General features: G+C 39.8%; 1 protein-coding gene across 1 annotated transcript; it reads right to left on the bottom strand.

Moving 5' to 3' along the window:
* Positions 1 to 12,179: 12,179 nt before the first annotated feature.
* mrpl22 (mitochondrial ribosomal protein L22) lies at positions 12,180 to 15,364 on the bottom strand. Its single transcript, XM_046867156.1, has 7 exons — positions 15,250 to 15,364; positions 15,123 to 15,165; positions 13,816 to 13,942; positions 13,662 to 13,727; positions 13,151 to 13,228; positions 12,995 to 13,064; positions 12,180 to 12,457 (listed from the first exon to the last, which is right to left on the bottom strand). The coding sequence occupies exons 1-7, from the start codon at positions 15,305 to 15,307 to the stop codon at positions 12,249 to 12,251; spliced, it is 651 nt and encodes a 216-aa protein (XP_046723112.1). The 5' UTR covers positions 15,308 to 15,364; the 3' UTR covers positions 12,180 to 12,248.
* Between the last annotated feature and the right edge of the window lie 221 nt (positions 15,365 to 15,585).

Here is a 15,585-nt window from a genome sequence, read left to right as displayed (position 1 = left end):
AGACGCGCCGCAACACTACAGAGACCGAGGCGTGTCCTGAGAGTCACATAGAATACAGATTAACATGGCAGAGGTAGAGCTGTAACTTCCTCCAGACACAACAGGAGAAAAACGTCTGGGTTTATTTCATGTCTGTGAATGTGTTAAGTCAGAAGGCACTTGAGTAAGTTGATGATTTGTTGTCTGTCTGAACCAAAGAAATAAAAGTGAACTATACCATAATTAATTGCAGACCAGCATATTTTATCTATTGTACTGAAATGAATGGAAATCAGATCGCACTGCATCGTAATGGGGGAATTGTATTGTATCGTATCGGTAGCTGCTTCATACATAGCTTATGTAATACACACACACACACACACACACACACACACACACACAAACACAAATCGATTGCTCTTACTGATCTGTGCCAGCATTCTTTTCCTGACAGGATTTTATCAAATAAACTAGCGAAACTAAAACGGTCTTGTTTTAGTCTTCCAAATCAGATCAGAATTCCGGTTCGTACGTATTTGGACGTTCCTCAATTTGCTTCACAAAGGGTTTGGAATGAAACAATTAAGACATCTGGCAAAGCATCTCAAGCGTCATCTCAACATCTCAACAAGCTTAGCATTTGGTGATTTTGGTGTAACTACAATGAATGGACTTTCTGTGCCACCCAGATGAGGACGGGTTCCCGTTTGAGTCTGGTTCCTCTTAAGGTTTCTTCCTCATACCATCTCAGAAAGATTTTTCTTTCCACAGTCACCACTGGTTTACTCATTAGGGATCAACAATTATAAAGAACTACCATATACGCAATATTCTTTAATAAACTTACACATTCTTTTATATAACCTTATTATTATCTGTGTAAAGCTGCTTTGGGACGATGTCAAAAGTGCTCTACAAATACAATTTTATTGAATTCATCCCAAAGGTGTTGCATCTCTATAGCAGGAGATTTTCCACACATTTCCAACCCATGTAAAGCAGATCTTCATGATGTGCACACTGGTATTTTTTTAACGCGGGACCAGGTTTTGGGTCTTCTAATTTAAGTGTTTATGCTTAGCAGATTTCCAAAGACGTCGGATACAGTCGTTCGGGAAATAAACACAAATTGCTGGGAAAGTCAGGTGTCCCAATACTTTTGTCCATTTCATATCAAAACGCATGTCAAAAACTTGAGTCCCATCCTGATTGGATTATTTCAGATTCATTGCGAAGGAATACAAATGATAAATCGTGTTGCTGTCCAAATATTTTACGGAATATGTGATCTGGAGACAGGACACAATCCAGGTCCACGTGTGTAACGTTTGTGGAGTGATTATTACCATAATTGGTTTCAGAAACGAACCCTTTAACGCTATTCTGGGAACAAAGCTGACTGGGGGAACCGATGGCGAGGTTTAAACAGAAGGAACAAAGGCGTAAGTGCACATCGTGTCTTCAGCTCACGCTTACACAAAGCGATTCATTTCTCTCAATGTCCTGTGACAGAGGGCAAAGACACTTGATAAATGTTTCTATTCACCGATCCCGGAGCACTTTAGCATATGTACGATCGCAGCCCCGTTCACCTTCCCGGGGTGCGAAGTGACAAGCCGGGCAACGCGTGACAAATGACCATTAGCACATGCACACGGGGTCAAGTCTGCGAGGGCAATGATAAATTATTACAGACAAACTGGGGCGGGGGTGCAGGAGCTCTGGACAAGGGTGCAATGATTATGAGGGTTAAAGGTGAGAACATACTGATCCACTGTAAGTCAGTGTAGGTCCAAATTCCAGAATCCAACTTGCCTTCGTTTTGCTCTTAATTTCTGGATTCGGCATTAAAATGTTGTGAAGTTAAAGTAAAGGCCTCCCCACTGATCAGCTGTTTACTGATGGACCCTTGAATATCAAACTGTTAATAGCAGTTAGCTGTTCATGAATCAACTTTAAATACACTATATTGGAAAACGTTTGCGGACACCTGGTCATAAGTCTGTGCTTTTTTGAGCATCTCATTCCACATTTAGTCCTGATTTTCTCATATAATTCCCACAACTCTTCTGGGAAGATGTTCCACTAGATTTCAAAGCACACTTATGGATGTTTGTGTTCATCAGCCACAAGCGTGTTAGTAAAGTCAGGTATTGATGTTCAGGTGTAAAGGTGTTCAGTAGGGTGTAGATCTTCCTCTCCAAATCGTGTGAAGCAGATCTTCAAGGAGCTCACTTTGTGCACAATGCAAAATGTTATTATAGCGCATCTAAAGACGTCCGACACAATTGTGTGCTTCCAACTTTTTGGTAACAGGTTGGAGAAGAAACACATTTAGATCAGTGTAGATTTATAAGTACCAAAAAAAATTCTTAAGTACCAAATTTTCGGACTATAAGCCGTAAGATGTTTTGAACCACGCGGCTTAAACAACGAAGCGGCTAATTTATGGATTTTTCCTGGATTTTTCCCTGTTTTACAAACTTCAAGCCAAAAAACTGAACCCCATAACATTAGACCAAATAAATTTCCGAACGGAAATGAAAAAACGCACCTCACCTGTGTTCTGAGCTGCACTGCATCGGGAGAAAAAACGTTTTTTTAAACGCACGACGATGACAAAAGATAAACTCCCAAGAGAAATAGTTGTGAAAGGAAGGAGGAAGACAGTGAACAATGACTTTCTTGGTCGGCTACTGTTTAGATACAAGCCGTTGTAACGCGTTGAGTCTGGGTGAAGGGAGAGATCACTAACTCCAGTTACAACAGAAATCATATAAGCACAGACAGGTTTCCAAAAGTCGTGCTTTTTTATTTTTCTTGGCAACAGCGTTACGGGTTAGTCAAAGAAACTTAGAAATCAGCATCAGAAAATAATAAGGACATATTCCTCAGTCTTGAACACACGCAGTAATAGCGGAAAAATGCTGTGCCGGTCTTTTTCCAAAATACCGCTCTGCTCCTAAAGGAAGCGCAACATATTTCACCTGTTACACCGTGTGTAACGTGTCTTTCGTTAAAGCCTGTGTAAAGTATATTAGTGTAGACGGCTTATAGACAGGTGCGGCTTATTTATGTTCAAAATAAAAATATTTGTAAAATTCAGTGGGTGCGGCTTATATACGCTTTATAGTCCGGAAATTACGGTAAAAACCAAGTCGACCTTCAATTGGTAAATGTTAAAAGTTGCAGCATTTTTGTAAACAAATTAACTAAGTAAAATAGACCATAGAAATGGGTCATAAAAACATGCATCCAAGTCATTTGGTACGCTGGAAAATAATTCCTTAAGTGGCACCAAATTAACTGAAAGATAAAACATAAAACTATCAAACTCACAAAACAAACAGAAGGAAAACAGCTTGAATTATTAAAGCGTTCAGTGCAAAATCAATACATTTCTCTAACCTGTCACAAAACCTCCAACAACAGCTTAGTTAAGAGTCTTTTTTAGCCTAAATGCCATCCAATTATCTTCTCAAACTTGAGCATCACACAAAGTGTTTGCACTTCTGCCTTTCTGCAAAGTCCTGCAACATTTCAAAATCAATTAGGATTTGAATTAATGAACACCTGTAGCACGGAGGGACGAGGACAAAATGTCAGCACAAAATTACAGAATTCGAAAAGGGATTTCTCTGGAAACGATGATGAGGATGATCATGATGATGATGATGAGGATGAGGATGAGGATGATCATGATGATTAGTAAAAATAAGATGAATTCCAATTTTTGTATACAATTTTGTGAAGGTAAGTTACAAAGAGTGGGGGGTGCAGAATTTTCAGAATCCAGCTGTTAATGAACACTGCAAAAAAAAAAGTATTTGACGTCGAGGGTATTGGATCAACACTGGGGATTTTGCCGTTTGTGTAGGCCATATGGCGTTGCTGGATAGGCCTAATTAAAACAAAATGGTCCTTATGGCTCGTGGTGGGCTTTTTCACACCGAGACGATGTCGAGAAACGCTACGGTTTAGAAAACACCGGCGGTGGAAAAAGTACAAAATATATTATAAATGAATAAATGTATTCTTGTTGAGCGAGTAAGAGGCAACAGTGGTATGGAAAACACTCAAATATGATCTAAGAAAGAGAGGAACCAGAAAATGATATGGTCGAAAAATGTAAATGTTTAAGCAGGAATTTTCCTTATAGTTTATATTATTTAATTTGAACTTACCAGCTGCTGGAGACTTGATTAAAAAACTGTTCATGTTCATTTATTTAAAGAGATTATAATAAAACCAGACATCTCACTTCTCCCAGAACTTCCTGAAGACTCACAGATATTGATAGTGGCTCTGTGATGTCCACAAATTATATACTATATTCTGAAAAAAAATTCAGAACGAGATACACCAGGGAGTAAAAGAATTGCAGGGATCGTATCCTTATTGGTTTCTCTTTCTGCTAAAAATAAATAAACTGCACATTAACAACTATTTCAGGTAGAATGATGGACAGTGAGGAAGTGAATGTAATTCGTTACTGTACTTAAATAGTTTTTTCACGTATCCGTACTTTACTGAAGTGTTTCCATTTGAAGAGACTTTTACTGTAACTTCACTATATTACACTACAAGTCAAATATTTGACTTTTTACTCGACTACATTTAGTGAAATCAGTCGTTTCTTTTTATTTACAAGAATAAAAACGTAACTGGTGAAACACGCAGCGAGTCACCAATCAGGATCGAGTTCACGCTCTGTTTTACACGTGTTCTGATCGGCGCTTGGTGCATCTACTGATCACCAACATACAGTTCAGCATCAGTTCAACATCAAGCAGAACATTTAGAGAGGAATAAATGATGAAGAAACTCCAGACTTGAAGTCACAAGTAGTTGAAAAGAAGGTTTTGTGTTCATGATCATTGTAATAGAAATTCAGTGTTTGAGTCATTAATATCATTCTATTAATAGATCAGTGTGCTGAGAGTCACATTCGAGTCTTTACACATAAACTGAGGTGATTAAGTAAAGAGTCTTGTGATAAAAATGATCATAGGAACATTATAGTTATAATAAATCACTACTTTAGATAATTAAGTACATTTGAAGGCAAATAATTTTGTACTTTTACTCAAGTGACAAGTTACTGGAGTCACATTTTACTGAGTGGATCTACTTTAACTCTACTACAGGACTTGTGCACTTTGTTCAACGTTGTCTAGGTACCAACAAATAACCTGCACCAAATCAGCTATTCTGGAGACCAAGAAATGCCCTGAAAATATAAGAATAAATGTATTTAATTTAAAATGTATATCCTGCATGTTCCACATCTGAGGAACACCATTACCATGTATACAGAAAAAAAAGTACAATAAATAAAAAAACATAAAAAAATGTATAATAATAATAATAATTTTAAATAAATAAATAAATATTGCTACGCCTTTATTGCAAAACAAACTGAAATAATGAAGAGATTGCAAGTGCACTAAACCTGCCTTGGCCACTTCGACTGGGAAATATCAATATTTGATTTGACTGTGGTACGATGGGATTTGTGACTGTACAGTAAGAGTAGCATTTGCAGCACATAAAGAAGAAGTGGAGGCTTTATGAGCATCCTGAATTATAAAGCATGCTCACTTTGTGGCCACTACGCAGATTTAAACACTAATGAAATTGGTCACGCCTTTCCAGCGAGATGAACATCTCAGCTGGGTGCACGGCGAGAATCAGAGAGGATGTTAATGGACTTAGAAACACTTCAAATGCGTGAATTGGTGAGTTGTATTGTATTGGACAGTTTCAGGACGTCATTAGGAAAGTCAGACTGTGAAAAGTCAGAAGGCTTCCAGATTTTATGCTGATTGTACTATATTTTTAGATCTTTACACAGTCGTGAGTTGACAGTGCAGTCATCGGGCTGGTGTTGGAGTGGATTTGTTCCCCAAATCAGGTATGTTTAATGTCAAATATAATCAGGGTTGCCAGATTTTGGCATCTCATAAAAAACACTCATGTAAAACCCTCTTCTCCAGAAAAACAAAATTTGGGAATATATATTTTTTTACTTCTTCTTGTCTCAGCTCCTGCTTGAGAAACAAGGTCTAAATGCAGCTCTACCTCTGCCATGTTAATCTGTATTCTATGTGACTCTCAGGACACGCCTCGTTCTCCGTAGTGTTGTGATGCTTCATATTCACGTAGCAGCAGCGGCGCTGAGAGAACGCGCTCGAGAAAAGAGACGAGAAATAAATGTTGGTGTGTATACATTGTTCAGAAGATCCTGCTTTCCATGGGTCGCAGTGGAAGGTCTCCTGCTATAGAGCACCAACCTTATTGAACACCAGTGAACGCTGACATAAGCACAGAAACAGTTGATCTAAGTGGTGCGTTTTGTCCTCGGTGTTATTTGGTGCTCTGTGATTGTTCAGTAGAGAGAATAGTAATCAGAGAGGAATTTCAGACGTTACTCAGAACCTTGCAGCAGGTCTGTGGCTTTGATGGACTGGATAAAATATAGCAGGTTTTTTTTTAGTCATGTTGTATATGAAGGAAAAAATACTCAGTCTAATAAAACTATTATGGAATAATGTAAAAGGAGTGAGGAATGTGCACAGCATCCTAATCTCATCTCCCGGGAGGTTACGGGGTTAATAGAGGTTGAAGGATTTGCTTATCGCTGCTTAAATTCGAGATTCAAGTTTGCTGAGATTCAGATTTTTATGGCCAGGAGCAAGTGAGCATAATCAGACTTGCTCTCTGGGTGGGAGGGGCATACTTATGCTCTCTGGATGGGAGGGGCATACTTTTGCTCTCTTAGTGGGAGGGGCATATTCTTGCTCTCTTAGTGGGAGGGGCATATTCTTGCTCTCTGGGTGGGAGGGGCATACTCTTGATCTCTGGGTGGGAGGGGCATACTCTTGCTCTCTGAGTGGGAGGGGCATACTCTTGCTCTCTGGGTGGGAGGGGCATACTCTTGCTCTCTGGTTGAAAGGGGCATACTCTTGCTCTCTGGGTGGGAGGGGCATACTCTTGCTCTCTGAGTGGGAGGGGCATACTCTTGCTCTCTGAGTGGGAGGGGCATACTCTTGCTCTCTGGGTGGGAGGGGCATACTCTTGCTCTCTGGGTGGGAGGGGCATACTCTTGCTCTCTGGTTGAAAGGGGCATACTCTTGCTCTCTGGGTGGGAGGGGCATGAATTTGCATATAATAGTCATAATAGATAAAGTGTAAATTTTGCGGAATTATTTACAAACTAAATAAAAGTTGTAAATAAAATGTTGCATAAGTATTTATTAATGTGTCGATCATTTTTCTGCTTGCTAAAGAAATAAATTCTAATGCTCAACTTTGCTCTTATTGGAATAACACTGACTATGTATTAAATATTCTAATTTATTTACATGATATGACCATCTCCTGCTATAAAACCACTTATCGGATTCTGTGGGTCATTTACACATTTACATTTATCGCATTTGACTTTTATCTCATTCATACAAATGAGCAGCTATAGGGTTAAGGGCCTTGCTCAGGGGCCCAGGAGGGGCAGTTTGGTGGGGGAGTGATTTAAACTCATGACCTTTTGATCCAAAGTCCTAACAGCTAAGCTACCAGTCCTCCAGGCTCCAGGTCACAAGCTTTATTTTTGACATTACTTATTTTTATTAAATCCACATCCTGATCGTTTTGGATTTAATAAAGAGTTGAACTCATAATTCAGAAATACGTCATTTTCAGGTGCCATGTTGATTTGAGGGCAACATTCGGAACTCATGGATTGATTAGATGTTTCGTGTAGATGCTCCGAATTAAGCAGAGACCACCTTATCAGCACGACAAGCCCAAATCACCCCAAAGCTGAAAGAGTACGAGCTCAAAATCTGCAAACTGTATAACAGTCCTGCTTTAAAGCATCTCAAATATGCGCCACAACAAATCTGTGTTTATAGTCGCTCTGGAATCCAGTCAGCATTGCAAAATAGCAACAGTGACACCTACAGGTGTGAACCGAACAGTGTCTCTCTCTCTCTCTCTCTCTCTCTCTCTCTCTCTCTCTCTCTCTCTCTCTCTCTCTCTCTCTTTCTCTCTCTCTCTCTCTCTCTCTCTCTCTCTCTCTCTCTCTCTCTCTCTCTCTCTCTCTCTCTCTCTCTCTCTCTCTCTCTCTCTCTCTCTCTCTCTCTCTCTCTCTCTCTCTCTCTCTCTCTCTCTCTCTCTCTCTCTCTCTCTCTCTCTCTCTCTCTCTCTCTCTCTCTCTCTATATATATTATTTCAAGATGCAAATGTTGCTTTATTGACATGACAAATATTCACATTCGTATTGCCAAAGCATTGAATATACATACATATAAAATCAGAAAATAGAAATTAAATAATTTCTAAAATTATTTCTAAAAAATAGTCTAAAAATCTCTCTCTCTCTCTCTCTCTCTCTCTCTCTCATTCCCTCTGTATTCTGATTCCAGTCTTTGTGACGCCGATTTAGTGATCGCTTCCAAAAAAAAGCTAGCTGATTCAATTAGAGCCTGGTCTTCATCCAAACAGAAGATCAGGAGGATCAGTCGACTTCCAGCAACTCGTTTATAAATGGAGGTGAATATCAATTATTTAAAATATTTCAACAGGAATCTATTTATATGTCTAATAGTTATATATATAATGCATGCAATAAAACACCATAATGTTTTCCATAATAATGTATTTGATTTTAAAGCAAAATATTAATCAGTTTGGGCTGAAAAAGGTACCGCTAAAACTAACACTGTATGGCCAAAGGTTTTGGGACACCCGACTTCTCCACCCATATGTGATTCTACTTCAAACTCCTTACAGCACACATTTGTGTAGGAAGTCTTTGGTGTAAAATTCTCTCTTTACTTGAACTTGAAGACCTGAACCTGTTCCATGACAATGCCCCTGTGCACAAAGCCAGCTCCATGAAGATCTGCTTCACATAGTGTGAACTCTGCACCCCAGACCTCCTTCCTTCACCTCCATCAGTACCTGACTTTACACAAAATCTAGTGGAACATCTTCCCAGAAGAATGGAGGTCATTATAAGAACGAATGGGAACCAAATGTGGAATGGGATGTTCAAAAAGAATCACATGTCTATCTCAGAGTCGGGTGTCCAAATACTTTTGGCGGCAAATCGTAAAAAATCGTTGTGTTTTATAATCTTCTCTCTTTAAATTCAAATCACAGCAACAGATCGCATCCCTTCTTCCTGTTCGTCCTTTTATTCCGTCAGATTGGAAAAGAAAGTGAGAACGTTGACGGTAACTGGATCACAAACGCCAGGCTTTATGCACCGCCTCAGGTCTTCCTTTAGTCTGTCACTTCTCCTCAAATCATTTCATCATTTTATTTGTAGGTTATGTAAAGAGGTTGGAATGATTTCTCCGAGCCGGGGCTGAGGAAAAAGCGAGCGATAAAAAGAACAATGAAAGCTTGTTTGTCTTCAGCTCTCAAGGGCGACCGGGTTTCCGATTCATACCAGGAGGATTCTGGAATGGATTTGGATCGGAGGTAAATAGGATTGAATTCTTACATCAGAAGGTGTAGATTCATTTATTATGACATTATGATAACCTGCCTAAAATTGTGTTGTTCCTCTTTTAATGCTAAAACAGTTAAGACCCTTTGAGCATCAGCATCATGAACTTCTTCAGCAGTTTGAGCTACAGGAACTCGTCTGTTGGATCGGACCACACGGACCAGCCTTCACTCCCCACGTGCATCTAACAGGCCTCGGTCGCCCACGACCCTGTCGCTGGTTCACCACTGTTCCTTCTTTGGAGCACTTTTGACCTTCTTTGGACCACTGCAGAGGGAACATCCCACTGACCCAGTCGTCTAGACGCCACAATTTGTCAAATCCTAATGCTCGCCCATTTTTCCTGCTTCTAACACGTCAACTTTGAGGAGAAAACCACATTGGTTGGTAGCTATGGCCAAGATCTAATATCAGGAACATGTTGGGTCAGATGTTTTATGGTGAAGTTTCTTTGATAGATCTTTGTCTTCACAGAAGTGGATACGAGTCAGTTCTCTTTCTCTCTAAATTCAGCGAAAATATCATCAATATCTTCTTCTCTCCATCTCCGTCTCCTCGAGTCCAGTACGCTATGATTCAGCAGAGGTTTGGAAATTCCCTGAGTCAGGTACGGAGAAAGAAAACGTTGTTCTTGTTTGTGACGGCTCAGTCCTGCGATCTTCAGGGATCTTGGAGCTGAAATTGGGGGCACTTGTCTTCTCAAATTGGGGCCAAGAGATGGCATTTTATTTAAGAACACTACAGACACCATGATGAAGAGCTCCTGAGCTCAGGAGTCGGCCGGCGCTACAGTCAGAGCGAGGAAGTGTCGGGAATTAGAAACTCTCCACAAAGCGACGGTTTAAAGGCTGCCTTCGTTTTTACACTTTCTCATAAAAAAACATCCGAGTGGGATACGATATTATGGGTTTGGGTTTTGTTGTGGGGGTTTTTTGTGTTTATTGGCAAAAGAGGGATGTGATATATGAGATCTTTTTTATAAAATAAAAAAAAGACAGTGAACCAGGAATGTTGCTTTCACCTGATGTTAAAATTTGTGGTGAGAATCTGTGAAGGTGAAATCCATCTTTCCATCTTGGAAAAGATTTCCTCTCCTCTCGCACCGTGAGACAGAGCGGACCGAGTCTCAGCGCCAGACTCATTCTAATTTAATGAGGGGAATAATGAAACTTTGTGAAGTGGCTCCGAGCGCTCGTTTCAAGGATCCGGCTGGTGGGATTCGGTTCGCTGGAAACCAACTCCAAGATGATACATTTAATGTTCCAGTCATGAAGACTGAGCAGAGCCTCCACCACTTTCTGAACAACACTTTATTGATTCGAAAAGATCCATTTCACTGGATGTAGGAGTGTGTTTGTGGAGATTTGTGCGATTTTAGCCACAGGGGTGTCAGTCAGATGCTGATGTGGGTGAGAAGGTGAGGAGGTCTGGGGTGCAGTCAGCGTTCACCTTCAACCCAAAACATGTTCAATAGGGTTTATAGCTGTATAGCAGAACATCTTTTACTCTAACTCATGTATCTTCATGGAGCGGCTTTGTGCACAGGAGCATTGTCATGCTGGAACAGGTTTTGGGTCTCCTAAATTTAATGCTTCCACCTCTAAAGACGCTCACTACAATTGTGTGCCTTCAACTTTGTGGAAGAACCACATATGGATGGAATTATTAGATGTTCCAATATTTTTTCTTCATATTGGTAATTGGATGTTTTTTTGCAGATTCAGTAAAATATCCATCAATATGATGGGTTTATTAATAGGATTAATAGTGGACTGTGATTGGCTGGAAGTTCAGATGCAAATAGTGGATTGTGATTGGCTGGAGGTTCAGGTGTGAATAGTGGATTGTCATTTGATAAACAGCTCGAGACACAAGATAAATTTGGAGACAAACCGGAGAAGAAAATGTTCGAATGAGAAACAGAACGAAAGACGGAACCAGGAATTCACATCTACAGCTTCATTATTAGTGGAGACGTGCAACATTATTAAAACACATGTAAATAAATATAATCTTCGGGCACTACTTTATCTGGGTGTGTGATACGAAGCGTTAGAATTGTAGATGTAATCCATTCATTCAGTTTCGCTCTGCAAACATCGATAACAGTTTTAACTCCTCAATGCTGGGACGTGACCCTGGTATCAGGTGATCATTCATGGACAGGTGTGAGACCTTACACCATTTTAATGTGACTACACGAGTAATACTTGCTTATAAATAATTATAAACGGAGATGAAATCGGTCAAAATTGGCCATTATGTTCTGCTCACTGCAATTACGTCTGAAATCACAAGGTTGTTATCCCAATTAACTGTAATAACTTCGCCCTTTTCAGAAAGCCACGCTTTTTGTTGCGCCGTCAGATGCGTCCAAATCTTTTCTTTAATGGACAATTTAGTGAAAACAGGAGCCGGGTTTAGAACTCATCTGCTCCACGGGTGACGTTCCAGAGCGGAACAAGGCGAGACGAGTTCGAGCGAAAGGCCATGTCGCAGAAAAAAAACGTGTGTGTGTGTGTGTGTGTGTGTCACTGAATGTTGAAGGGGGAAAAGGCAGAGCGGTGCACCGATCATCCGGCTAATAAAGAACGTTATTAGGGGAAATGTCACGTGGAAAATGCCATGCTGAGTGGAGGAAGGTCACGCAGAAGATGCTTTACACTCACACACGCTCACGTATTTTCAAGCGTTTTATTGCGGTACTATTTACATAAACGGAACGAATTCGCTAGGATTATTGAATAACTCAGAGAGAGTAGATGATGGTCCGGTTCTTCAGCTCTTCTACGTACTCCTTGGCCTGGTCGAACGGCGTACTCTGCTCCAGCACGGGAGGCGGACCCTCCACCAGCTTCACGAAGTAATGGCAGTACACTTTGTCCATGATGCCGAACATGCCTCGACCGTGGTACCGGATTCGCTTCAGGTACTGGCCTTTACCTGTGAACGACTCGGCTGTTGAGGAGGAAAGAAAGTGCTGATATGATACTCTGGAAATTCACAACTTTATTTAGAAGTGGAAAATAAAGGCAGGAGAAGGTTTAATGTTATCAGCTATGATCTAGATCTTCTGACTTTGTGCACAGGGGCATTGTTTTTTCTCCATAACCATCATTTATATCTTTCACTATGTATAGGACTTGGTGGCTCACAATATAGATCATTTCACATTCCAGTATCTGGTGGACTTGATCTACATTTAAATCCAGTGCAGCAAAATCTGGACTAAATGTCCTTCAGTCTAGACCTCACAGGACGGCTGTGTAAGGGGATTAAATGGCTCCAAACAACCTGATGGTGAGAAGGAAATGTTAACAATAAACTTCCAAAATAAAGTTCAAGTGAAGGGAAAATTTCAGTCCACTTCAACTTTGATTTTTTTGGGGGTAACAGCTTGAGAAGGAACCATATACGGCTGGAAATGTCAGGTGTCCCAATACTTTTGACCATATAATTGTATATCGTGTAAGAATTACGGTTCTATAAACTCACCCACATACAGGTTGGATTTATATTCAACGTTGTGGTTCTTTACTGCCATTTCCTGCGCTTCCAAAAGGACCTGTTGGGTAAAAGAAAAGAAAAAATCCCACGTCAGACGCAGGTGGAGAGACGTGACAGCCGGGCAGCGATCAGGTATGAAGTTACCTCTTTCATAATCTTAGCTCCTTTCTTGTCATTAAACTCGAGCTGAGACAGAGCCTGGTCGATGCTCATGCCTCTGATCTGCCACAGGGACGCAAACTCGGCGTTAAATTCAGGAACAGCAAAAGTAAAACCACAATTTTTAAGGATACCTTCCAAAAACCATGATTCCCAATATGGGATGTGGGAGTTTAGCTGTTGAGACATTAGACTTCCGATCTGAAGGTCGCAAGCTCAAATCCCAGGTACACCAGTGGCCCCACCGCTCGTAATTTCTCAAATATCAGCAACTTAAAATGATCTCAATTATACAACTGAGCCGTTGAGGGTTAAAAGCCTTGCTGAAGCGGCAGCGGTGCGGTGGTGCTGGGATTTGAACTCATGACCTTCTGATCAGAAGCCCAACCTCTTAACCACTGAGCCCCCACCTCCCTGGTACTTATTGTTCTCGGAGAACCGCGATCACGTCCATACAATGATGTTGGACCGCGATAATGTTTAGTAACATTCTCACCAGCTTAGCCAGGTACCACATCTTGTCTTTACTGTACTTAATTTGGCGTCTGCAATGATGGACCTCCTGAAGAAAAAAAATAAATAAATAATAATATAAATATATCAAATCTCTTGAAAGCCTCTGCTTAAAGGGTAATGAAGGGGTCACTGACCGCGGGTCTGCGTGGCTCCTCCTTCTCCTGAGGCGGGTAAACGATGCGGTTCTTCCTCTCCCAGTTCTTGTTGTTGAACACTGCACTGGTGTGAAGACACGACGTCTGGGAGAACAGCGTGGGAAACCTGGAGCACAAGATCAGGCAGACATCATTACATTCATTCATTCATTCATTTAAGACCTGAACCTGTTCCAGTATGACAATGTGCCTGTGCACAAAGCCGGCTCCATTAAGATCTGCTTTCCATGGGATGGAGTGGAACAAATGCTTTACAGCTATTGGTCCTGAATGCTAATTGCACCCAAGACCTCGTCACTTTCTCACCTTCATCAGTATCTGATTTTACTAAAACCCCTGTGGAACATCTTCTCAGAAGAGTGGAGGTTATTAGAACAGTGAATGGGGACTCAATGTGGAATGTATATACACACACACACACACATACACACACACACACACACACACACACACACACACACACACATATTAGGGGTGTAACGGTGCATACTCTGACCGAACCGTTTTGGTGCAGGACTTTCGGTCGGTGCACGTTTAATGTCGAGCTTCAGAATTTCTCTTAAAAGGAGAAAATTCGGACGATTTTGCACATCGAGGGAGTGAATAATTGAAAAAATATCTTCAGAAAAATATAAATATAAAACAAACACACACACACACGGTTATATACACATCTGTATTACAAATATATCTAACAAATGTAAACTATTTAATTCACATTTTTCCCTGTATTTAATTTTATTTGATCAATTTGTGGCCATTTAATTCGATGACTCAATTGAATCAATATAATAAAAATGTGTATTGCATTAATTTGATTGAATCAATTTTATTTTTTTTATATAATTTATTTGTTAAACTGATGTCCACAAATGTTAATAATAATAAAACTGCATTAATAACAAACGACAAGCAATTTTGTGTCTTGCATTTCTTCCTCGCTACTGTACCGAGATACGTATCGAACCGTGAAATTTGTGTACCGTTACACCCTTATATATATAATTATATTGCAACTTTTCAGTGTACAGAATATACAATATACAGAAGTACAATATTATTCAATTTGAACAATTGTATATATATATATATATATATATATATATATATATATATATATATATATACACATACATACATGAAAGAGATAGATATGTAAATGTATTTTAATAAAAAAAAAATCAAGAACATTATACAAACTATAAATTATCTAAACATTTAAACATTATATCTTTTGTCCTTGATGCCTGAGCATCTACAGTATCTGAATAATCTGAATTACACACCTTGAAGGAATTTGTCCTAATAAACGATTGAGCAATGTCACACCTGCGAAAAGAAAAAAATAAACCTTAAAACCAAAATATTCAGATTTTAATAACAATTTATAATAAATAAATATCGTCAGTTTACCACTCGCTGTCATGGTGGAGGGCGCCATGTTGGAACGAAACACAACTTTTTCCGGCATTGTCGTAAAGTAACTCGATTTTTGCCAGTTGTATAAAAGCTAAACAACAAAAGTATACATTTTTACGTTTCGATTAATGTATAAGTTTGGCGTTTGTTTTGTTTGTTTCTATACTAACGATATGTTGATCATATTTTAATATATTTGTAAACACAAAAAAAGTTTGCGACACCTAATATCGATAGACGGCATTGTTGGAGACGCAAAGCGTTTTGTTCCCACCCGCATTCTTGTGCTCCATCCTGATTGGTCAGTTATGCGTTCTGGGATTATGATTG

Source organism: Silurus meridionalis, chromosome 15, assembly GCF_014805685.1.
Source record: "Silurus meridionalis isolate SWU-2019-XX chromosome 15, ASM1480568v1, whole genome shotgun sequence".
Taxonomy (NCBI): domain Eukaryota; kingdom Metazoa; phylum Chordata; class Actinopteri; order Siluriformes; family Siluridae; genus Silurus; species Silurus meridionalis.
This window is presented reverse-complemented; position numbering and strand designations above follow the sequence as displayed.